The sequence below is a fragment of the Hippoglossus stenolepis genome, chromosome 9 (assembly GCF_022539355.2).
Source record: "Hippoglossus stenolepis isolate QCI-W04-F060 chromosome 9, HSTE1.2, whole genome shotgun sequence".
Taxonomy (NCBI): Eukaryota; Metazoa; Chordata; class Actinopteri; order Pleuronectiformes; family Pleuronectidae; genus Hippoglossus; species Hippoglossus stenolepis.
In genome coordinates this window covers 21,534,274-21,545,034 of record NC_061491.1, presented here as the reverse complement: position 1 = coordinate 21,545,034, position 10,761 = coordinate 21,534,274, and the positions used below count along the sequence as shown (strand labels likewise).

Here is a 10,761-nt window from a genome sequence, read left to right as displayed (position 1 = left end):
TGTTTTTATTATTTATTTATAATGTTTTGTAGTAATCAGTTTGTATCTAAATTATTAAAAATATTTATAAACAATGACTATAGATTTTGCTACACTACTGTGTCGAGCAGAGTGGGATTAGGTACATTTGGAAGCTTAATGCTAGTTAGAAATAATACCTTATCAAGTAAACAGCCAGACAACGCCACCTCAGGAATTTCACCTGAGGAATTACTTAGATTTTAGTAATACCTGTACCAAGGCATTCCGGTTCATTATACTGAGGCAAGAGACGTGGTTCTTTTTAACAAAATATAATTATTTTTATTACAAAAATAGCATGTCTTAAAGGGCAGCAAAATCCGGTCACACAGGGACGTGGGCAGAGGGGGTCCTAATCAGGAGCTGAGGCTTACCAATGGGGGGGATGGGTCGACGAGGGAGGAGGGATCCCAAAAACCTAAATACAACTTCCCCCCTGTCACACGTGAAGATCACTCTCACACATACGTTGTGAAGTAAATCAAACCAGGGGGAGCAAGCACACAAAGGGGGAGACCACCACCCAGGAGACCAGCACCACCACCTTCGGCTCTCAGCGACTGAAAGGGATAAGGGAACACAGTCAGTAGAGTAACAGGCAAAAGAAATTAACCAATGTACAAATAAACACAATATACCAAAAACCTATGGGGTTGGCAGCCATCAGGTTACAAGATAATTAAACCAAGGCCCAAATTATTAAGAAAAGAATATCAAGATTAAACTGAATCAGCTGTGGTAATGGGGCAGGCACTTGACACGGCTAAACTAGGTTTAATAATCAATTATAATAATTAGATGAAATAAACAGAAACTCCAATAATATCAGTTACCCAAAAATGGAACATAAAACATAATGCAACCAATTCAAAAATGCCCAACAAAAATAAATCTCAAATGAAAAGGAGCTAATATTGATTCAATGAAATAAACTAATGATCACAAGCTAAATAAATGGAATAAACAATTCGAATAATGAGGAACTCAAACAATTCAGGTCAAAGAAGGGGAAGTAACCCAACAGTCCTCTCAAACATTTAACAAGTGACCCATGCTAAAAGGGACTCAAACGCTTATCCAGCTGTGCAGCTATGTTCAGGTCCATAGCTGTGAAGGCGAAGCAGCCAAGGCATGCAGGCGATGCACGGGTAGGTGAGCCGAGCCGAGCGGTGGAAGCAAAGCATCAAAAGCAGCGAGGCAACAATCAGCTGAGCGAAAGCAGCTAAGCAAAACAGCAAAAGTAGGCAAAACAGCGAAGGTAGGAAAAACAGCAGTGTTTCTGTCATCAATTACGGGCTGAGCAGCAGTGGTGTATAAAGTACTTGAAGCTATACTTGAGTAAAAGTACAGATATCATATCTGAAAGTGACTCCGGTAAAAGTTAAAGTCACCCGTAAGAAAATGACTTGAGTCAAAGTCTTAAAGTAGCTCATATTAAATAAACTTAAGTATCAAAATTATCTGGTGTTGAAATGTACTTAAGTATCAAAATAAAAAATGCAAAGTGCTTTTTATAGTAGGCCTATACAGACACAAAACAACCCAAAATTGTTCTCTTCAGGCTTTATTTCTACTGACTGAAAAATTATAACAAAAATATACATATAATGTATAATTTTAAAAATGTTGAACCCCAGATGCTGAGGTTCAAATAGTAATGGACTAGTGCATCTGAACCTCTAGGGACAACAAAGAACCAACACAACAGAATAAACAAGTGCCTCTTGTGTCTGCCTAAGAACACAAATAGAACACAGTATAACCACTAAAGAATTCTGTAAATATCACTAAACATGGACCTTTCACTTTCTAATCAGTAGCAGGAATGACACACAATGCCCCTTATGATAACTCAGCAAAAGAAAACAAGTTCTAGGCAAACAAAATATGATAGTTTTCCTCTTTTGTTAACAACCTGCACAGTGCTAAGAAAAAAAAAAATCACTGGACACAGTCTAGTTTTGCTGCAGGTCAAATTTCAGACCGAATGATGAAGACTGAACTGAACCGAGCTCCTGCATGAGCACCTGGATAATTCTAAAGGGAATAAATGGATGGGGAATGTGCTCGTGTTGATTAAGTCCCTGCCCTTTCTACACACATCGCTATACCCATTGGCAGTGTTGTGCAAGTTCACACCTCTCATGAACTAGTTCAAAGTTCAGTTCATACAAGTAAACATGAATAGTTCACGTTCATAGTTCACCATTTAAATTCTGAACTAGTTCATAGTTCAGTTCATTTCATAGTTTTAAGGTGGAAAGTGAGAATGAAAGACTTAACTTGTTTTTTAAAGAAAACTTTATCCATCACTACCCCTTGCCTTAAACTGTACTTCATATGTATCAATTCCTAAAAGAAATGTTTTGTTTTATTTGTTTTAATTATTGCTAATTTTGCCTGTTTATTTATTCATACCCTGCACGAGTTTGTCTACCTGTTGCTGGGAAATCATACCCTTGAAGGCTGCAGACAATGTGGTTTGGGTCATTTGGGGCTGTTGGCAGGGGGTCTTGGTCTTTTTTTGACTTTCAATTACTTGGCGATAACTTTTTAGGCTAGCTGGATGCTTCAGCTCCACATGCCGTTTTAAATTAGATGCGGATGAGGCTGACGTCCGGACTTGCTTTTTCAGCGCAGGACGACACAATTTGCACAGAAAGGTGAGATTTTTACTGTCGGAATCTTTATCAGACAGTGTGTAAAAATCCCGCAAATAATAATAAGGTGCATCAGATGTAGTCGCTGAGTCTGCGTCTCTGCTTTCACTTGCCATTTTTATATGAGGCCGAGAGCTGTTGTCTTGGAATACGTTGCTTGTTTGGACTACATGTGTGTGCGATGAATCATGGGTAACGTAGTGCGAAGTCGAGTTTGTTGGTTTAGGTTAGGCTACATCGCGGACATTGTACGGGCACTGAGCAACGACATGGTGCAAGCGTTCGATTTAGACAGCGTCTCTCCTCAGGAGAAGGAAAACATTCCGTAACGTTTCAGTTAGACCTCAGATAATATGAACATGTTCACCGTTCAAATTCATTATTTGTCATTAAGTTGCGTTCAGTTCATCGTTCTCATAAAAATGAACGTGTTCAATGAACGCGTTCTTTTGAACTCGTTCATGCACAACCCTGCCCATTGGATGGTTTAGTGAGTTCCTCGGATCGGCCCGCCAGAGTCGGTCACGGCCCTGGCGGAGCGCCGAGAAGACGATCAAACTTGACTATCTAGAGCAGAGGTCTTCAACAGGGGGTCCGCGACCCCTAGGGGGTCCGCGGAGGTACTGCAGGGGGGTCGCGACATTTTTGGTTGATAGACATTTTTTTATATTTTATTTAATTTTAAATTTTATTATCCAACCACTTTTTTTCCCACAAATTTAAATGTCTTTAAATACACATTAACATGAATACAACATATTGTAGCGAACGGATAAATGGAGGCAGAAGACGTTATCTTTCAGTCAGCAATGCAACACTGCAGCTCCTATACCTTGCACATGTTTAAAATAAAAACATGAATATATGAACCTGTGTATTATTTGAATAGCTTAGTATTGAATGCACAATAACAGGGTAGCTATGTTTATACATGGCACTAGGCCCAGTTTAATATAAAACACAATTTTATACAATATATATAGTCTGGGGGTCCCTGCTCCATCTCTCCACCAGTTACGGGGTCCTTGGCCTGAAAAACGTTGAAGACCCCTGATCTAGAGGAAGTTAAACTCGTAACAAAGTTTCTGAAGGTGAACCGGCGGAGGGATCATTACCGGGACAGCCTGCTCGACCCCGGTCGACCAAGGCAGCCCGACCAACCTCCATCAGCAGATACTTCACAGCCCCGAGCAGCTCCAACACATACAGTGGAATCAAACACACGAACCACAGTCCTGCTGAACACCAGCTGTCAAGAGGCAAGGTGAGCTGCACACACACACACACACACACACACACACACACACACACACACACACACACACACACACACACACACACACACACACACACACACACACACACACACACACACACACACACACACACAAACACAAACACACACACACACTGTACTTTAGCTCACACTGATTTCCTGGAGACTTATTTTAACCTACTTGTCTAATCTTAACAAGCAAAAATAGCAAAATGTTAGCTGAATACGTTGACTCACATCAACTTTGACCTGACTGACCTTTGAGGGCACAGCCTGTGTAAAGAGATGAAACAGATAAAGACCAGAAAACAAGGCAGTTTATTCACTTGTCAAAGTTAGCATTCAATTAGCATTGAATAAGCATTTTAGCAAAGTTGGAGGTGTTTGGTACGGTGCTACCACCAAGGTAAATACTGCACCAACACCCAATGTACAGGAGTGTTTGAAGAGACTTTAGGGGCCCCGGGCACCAAGGGACCCAGGGGGCTTAACATTAAACCAAACTGAACCCCGCCCCCCCAAAAGAAGAAGAAACACATGAAACCAAACCACATAACTCCAATCTTCCGATCACAGAATTGAAGTATTTCTCTCTTATATTTAACCCCTTGTTTTAGCCCCTTGACTCGCTATTGACTATTGTTGACCTCAAGCTTGAATTCAAAAGTTGAAACACTTGAAATACTGTGGGGTCAATACATGATACATTTAGTTTTACACCCGGTATATGCAAACAGAAAATAACACTCGCTACTCTCCTGAAATGTGATTCATTATCTATTTATTATATTGTTATTTAAATAAAAGTGACATTTCTCAATTGGCATTTTGAAATTTATCCACAAATAATAAAACATGTTGATATATTGGGGCCAGTTTATTTTTATCTGAACATGAAACCAGTAAGTCTCAAATATTGTGGTTTGCTGGTTTCAATAATCCTCAGAGTCAATTAATAATTCATATAATGTATTGATTATCTTATGATTGCTCATACGATGTGTCTGTAGGGTTTGAAATCAAAGCTAGTTTGTGCTGTAATAGTAGAGTAGGACCTGAGGAAATTAGCAAATTAACGGTCAATAACACTGTAGTCGCATTCGATAAAGCTTTAGGTTTAATATATTGTTGTTCTAAATGTTCTAAAAAGGCGATAAGGGAAAGTTGAACATTCTCAGCGGAGGCTCCAGAGCGTCAGAGAAAGAGTGAGGCGATGGCTGAGGACACCAGCAGGAGGGTGACTCTGGGACCAGTGGGCACGGCACTGTTACACAAGTCCTCTCCACAGCAAGATACGGGTTTTACACAGTTTCGAGTTGTTCACAACCCTTAGTGATGGAACCTGCGAGACACCTACTGAACAACCTCTGGGCTCAACACCATAGAGAGCCAGCATCCAGCCGAGCGACACTGTGCATCAGCTCAGACCCTGCCTGATGGATTTGCACATATTACACACTGATACTCAGGGTTTTGTTTGTGCATCTTACCAGTCACATTGAGGGAGAAACATTGTCCATGACTGCAGACAGGTTGATGTATGTGTGCAGGCTCGAGCATTAGCAGACTCCACACTTGTAGCATTTTAATCCACATGCTGAAGTAGCAGAAATACAAAATACTGTCACACGTGGTTTAAGACACTATAATTTCATCTACGCCAATTTAATTTACAACTAATAATGAAAACACTGCCAAATAGATGTTCCTACACATACTGGTTTCATCTTGTAGACAATAAAAATGCTTTTGCAAATTCACAGCCCCAGAAATGTTCCACTGAGAGAATGTGAAGTGAAAAAAATTAAAGAAAATATTAGCACATTCCACTAATATGTATTTTCTTCAAGTCCCCCAAACAGACAGAAAACCATTATAGAATTGAAACATGTGTTTCAGATTGCATTTTTAAAAAATATTCCATTTTTTGGGGAATATTTTAAAATATTTGCATTTGTACATCTATGAAGACCCAACTCCTTTTTCAGGTTCAGCAAAAACATTTACTCATTAGTAATCATTTTTGTGTTTTTAAAGCCCAGAATACACACAAACACACAATTTCTTACCTGTGACAGCATCACACACAGGATCAGAGCTGTAAATAAAGGCTTATCGAACAGGAGAAAACAGACTTTTTAGTCAACCCCGAGGAGAGAGATCTGCAGAGGAGATGTGAACTCCTCCTTTTATAGTCCCACTACTTGGTCTTCTTCCAGAACTCGCAGACGTGCATTTCATCACACAAGTAACACTTTGATAAAAAAACTGTTATATATGACTTTCCCATTTGGTATTTTGATGTTTTTATACAAATAAATGAAATTATAACACATAGGTAATATGAAAAAGTATTTAAAGTCATACTAAATAAATTCTTGTCTCATGCAGTTTTCTCCCTGTCGGCCATAAGAAGACATCAGAGCAGCTGTAATTTAAAACACTTTATTAATTTCTATATTCATAGAAATGTTACTTTACCTAATCTACTAAATTTAGGTCAAAGCCACTGTACGTGTGCTGTGTGTTTTAAAAGTTTCCTATTATGCTATCTTGTGAGCATCTGGTAAGCAGTGAGTCAGCTGTATGGGGCCATTATTGTAGTACTAAGTAGTACTTCAAATCTAAATACATATTTTAAGATATTTTCTTTACACATTTTCAAATCTATTTACACACACAGAGATTCTAAATACAGATCCATGTACACGTTCTTACAAATATACATACGATAGATATACAGACAGACAGGTGTTTGTGAAATTACTATAGATGGCAATATCAAACTTTAATATTAAATTGCGTACAAACTAAATAAATCACTGACCAGACTTAGGTAACATTTTCTGTAGTCATATTTATTGGATTATAGGCACAACAATATCCCATTTACACTATGTCTGATTGTTTGTTCATCATCAGGTTCATCAAATAAATATGTTTATTATTTTCTCATGCTTGTTCATATTTAATGTCGTGTTTTGTCATTCTTTTTTTTTTTTTTTTTAAATCAGGGATTCCTAACAAAGTCAGTTGTTGGTTGTAAAAAAATGAAAAAGAATGTGCTCATCCTGAGGAATATTGTGTTTGTCCTGATCCAAAACCTCTTTGTACAGGGAACTCGAAAGTAGTTTTACACTGAGTGAGAAAAAGAGCAGCATAGAAACCACAACATATTCTCAGCTGGAGCTTCAGAGCAACAGCGTGATGATGGTGGAGGACACCAGCAGGAGAATGACGCTGGGACCAGTCAGTGCGGCGCTGTTACACAAGTTCCCCTCACAGCAATCCATGGCACCTCCACATACCATACTGGTTTGACAGCCCTTGGTAACGATGTTGTATCCTGCAAGACATGATGGGAAAAAACTCCAGTTTACAAAACATATTATGATATGAATGATACAGACACCAGACATTTACTACATCCACATATGAAGTAAAAGCATGAAGACACACAGCCCTTAAGAATCAAGCCCCATCATATATTAAAGAGCTCACAGCCCCTTATTATCCCAATAGATCACATGAGAGCCTTCAGGTACAAGTCTCTCCCGTGGAACTAGCTCCCACTCTTGGTTCAGGAGGCAAACCCCATCGCTACGTCTCAATTCATCGTCCGGAGGCTGCATTTGAAGGCAGATTGCTTCAGCGGGGCGACTAGGCCGTCCCAAATGCGTCCTTCCATCCCAGAGATACGAAGGCTCCAACGGTTGAACCCTTCCTGGCCCAACCTATCCCAGGAGTCATTGCGCTCCATTGCTGGATCAGGTGAGCCCTGAACCATCCCTTAGTTATGTTGCTTTAGGCCCAGACTGCTGCGGGACCTCCCATCATGCACTGAGCACCCCCAACCGGTTGAGGCAGACGGCAATCTGGTTTCTTCCGCAGAAACGTCTGATGTGAAAGAACAACTCACCTTCTACTTTGAGAGAGAAACAGCGGTTGAAGATGACGGAACAAGATTTGGTGTCTGTGCAGGATTTAGGCTCGCTGGCTGTGCAGGTGTAGCATCTCAGACCACATGCTGCCGAGACACAGAACAAACAACCAGAGTCTCATCAGTGTTTGCTCTTCACAACGTTCACAGAGTTTCTGTTCAGTCGTCTGTGTTCTAAGACAACGCTGCATTTTGCAGGACATGTCTCATCAAGAGAATGTGAAAGTGAAAATATCTGAGTGCCCATGAAGGAGTAAAACAGGAAAGGAAACTTCAGTGTGGGTGCTTTCAAAAAGCTTTTAAACATGTATTAAGCTTCTATACTTATATTATGGCGGCAGTGACAATAATCTGTGGACTATAGTGGCATCCGATCTGATGTGGATCATGATCTTGCTACACACCATGGACTATGATTGCAGCAGGACTGCCTGATACATGGGTATTTCTCCTCAGACACTTGACCATTAATGACATTAATCCACCAAATCACTGACCTTCAAAGTTATACTTCAAAATGTTTACCCTAATCAATGCTGCTAAAACCTTTATCTTGATGTTCTGCTTTTACACTTGACATCCATTGCACTCTGTCCGTCCTGGGAGAGGGATCCTCACATGTGGTTTCCTGGTTTCCCACGCTCTTTCCCTGTTAAAAGGGCTCTAGTAGTTTTTCCTTACTCTTTTGTTGAGGTTGGCGGGGTGAGGATGTCACACCATGTTAAAGTTCCCATGAGACAAATTGTGATTTGTGAATATGGGCCATACAAATGTTTGATTGATTGATTGATTGGATATTGTGACAGAGTTTGTTTGTCATTAAAGAGACTTTGTTTGATGAGGATAAAACAAATAATATTCACCGTAAGCGTTGTTTCCGGCTGAGAAAACAAGTCCTTTGGCTGTTTCATACTTAAATGAACAGACACGAGTCAACTCAAGTGAATATAAAATGTTGAACTCTTACAACAACTTTAAACATCAACATTTCTTGCTAATGTCAAAGTGCAGAAGTTTACCTCAGCTCTTACCTGTGGATAGAGTCGCAAACAGAACCAGAGCTCCACACAGCTGCATCATGAATGTAGAGAGGAAGAGTTTTTTAGAGAAGTGGAAAGAGAACCTTTTTTCTTAGAGCTCAACTTTTCAATCCCCGCCCCTTCTGGTAAATCGGCTGATCATGAGAAATAGTTATGCATTTTGAGACATATCCAAACTTTCTACTTCCTGCTTGTTCTTTCAAATACAAAATACTCCTGAATCCACTGAGCAGACAACAGAATTAAGAAAACAGAGAGTACTGTGGATCAGAATCTTCAACCAGACCTGTCATCAGCTCTGGTTACCGGTATGGTTAAGAAAATGAGGCTTGAAGAAGACATAATTAAATGTGTTATTATAATTATAAGTGTGTGTCTGTGTTTTAAGCATGCAGCTTGTCCAATTCAATTGTCTACATTTGCACAAACTTAATTCTGTAGTTTTTTTTACAATAAAATAAATAAAGTTCATTTTGTGTTTATAATGCTGAAAACTACAAAATAAAATCTGATAAAATATATTGTATTTTTTTTCAACAAAAATGACTCTATCATAAACATCAGTAAAGAGGAAACAGAAACATCTGTGGGGTTAAAGTTATGCAAGTTATTTTAAAATATACTTGTTTTTATTATTTACTTCCATAAATGCCTGTGTGCACCAGTTTGTATCTAAATTCATTAAAAATATTTATAAACAATGACTATAGATCTTTGCTACACTACTGTGTTTGAGCAGAGTGGGATTAGGTACATTTGGAAGCTTAATGCTAGTTAAAACAATACCTTGTCAAGTAAAGAGCTGGTAGACAACGCCACTCTCAGGAATTTCTTACCTCTGAGGAATTACTTAGATTTTAGTAATACCTGTACCAAGGCATTCCGGTTCATTATACTGAGGCAAGAGACGTGGTTCTTTTTAAACAAAAATATAATTATTTTTATTACAAAATAGCATGTCTTAAAGGGCAGCAAAATCCGTCACACAGGACGGGCAGAGGGGTCTCAATCAGAGCCGAGGCTTACCAATGGGGGATGGGTCAGACGAGGAGGAGGGATCCCAAAACCTAATACAACTTCCCTGTCACACGTGAAGATCACCTCACACATACGTTGTGAAGTAAATCAAACCAGGGGGAGCAAGCACACAAAGGGGAGACCACCACCCAGGAGACCAGCACCACCACCTTCGGCTCATGCACAAAGGGATATGGAACACAGTCAGTAGAGTAACAGGCAAAAGAAATTGAATCCAATGTACAAATAAACACAATATACCAAAACTTCATGTGGGGCTGGCAGCTATCAGGTTATAAGATAATTAAAACCAAGGCCCGCACCATTAAGAAAAAGAATATCAAGATTAAAACCGGAATCAGCTGTGGTAATGGGGCAGGCATCAGACACGGCTAAACTAGGTTTAATAATTCACTATAATAATTAGATGAAATAAATAGAAATTCAATAATATCAGGTTACCCAAAAATGGAACATAAAACATAATGCAACCAATTCAAATGCCTAACAAAAATAATCAAATGAAAAGGAGCAAATATTGATTCAATGAAATAAACTAATGATCATAAGCCAATAAATGGAATAAACAATCTGAACAACGATGAACCCAAACAATTCAGGTCAAAGAAGGGGAAGTAACTCAACAGTCCCTCTCAAATATTTAACAAGTGACCCATGCTAGAAAGGGACTCAAACGCTTATCCAGCTGCAGCCATGTTCAGGTCCATAGTTGTGAAGGCGGCAGCTGGGCGTACGCAGGCGATGCACGGGTAGGTGAGCCGAAATGAGCGTGAATAAAGCACCGCA

At 39.5% G+C, this 10,761-nt stretch overlaps 1 protein-coding gene and 1 long non-coding RNA gene across 2 annotated transcripts; both read right to left on the bottom strand.

Annotated features, from left to right (window-relative positions):
• Positions 1 to 277: 277 nt before the first annotated feature.
• Positions 278 to 5,526, bottom strand: LOC124852461. Its single transcript, XR_007032973.1, has 2 exons — positions 5,448 to 5,526; positions 278 to 581 (listed from the first exon to the last, which is right to left on the bottom strand). It is a non-coding gene; the product is annotated as an uncharacterized LOC124852461 (long non-coding RNA).
• A 1,499-nt stretch (positions 5,527 to 7,025) lies between these two features.
• Positions 7,026 to 9,055, bottom strand: LOC124852458 (lymphocyte antigen 6B-like). Its single transcript, XM_047341412.1, has 3 exons — positions 8,929 to 9,055; positions 7,877 to 7,984; positions 7,026 to 7,303 (listed from the first exon to the last, which is right to left on the bottom strand). The coding sequence occupies exons 1-3, from the start codon at positions 8,975 to 8,977 to the stop codon at positions 7,149 to 7,151; spliced, it is 312 nt and encodes a 103-aa protein (XP_047197368.1). The 5' UTR covers positions 8,978 to 9,055; the 3' UTR covers positions 7,026 to 7,148.
• Positions 9,056 to 10,761: the final 1,706 nt, after the last annotated feature.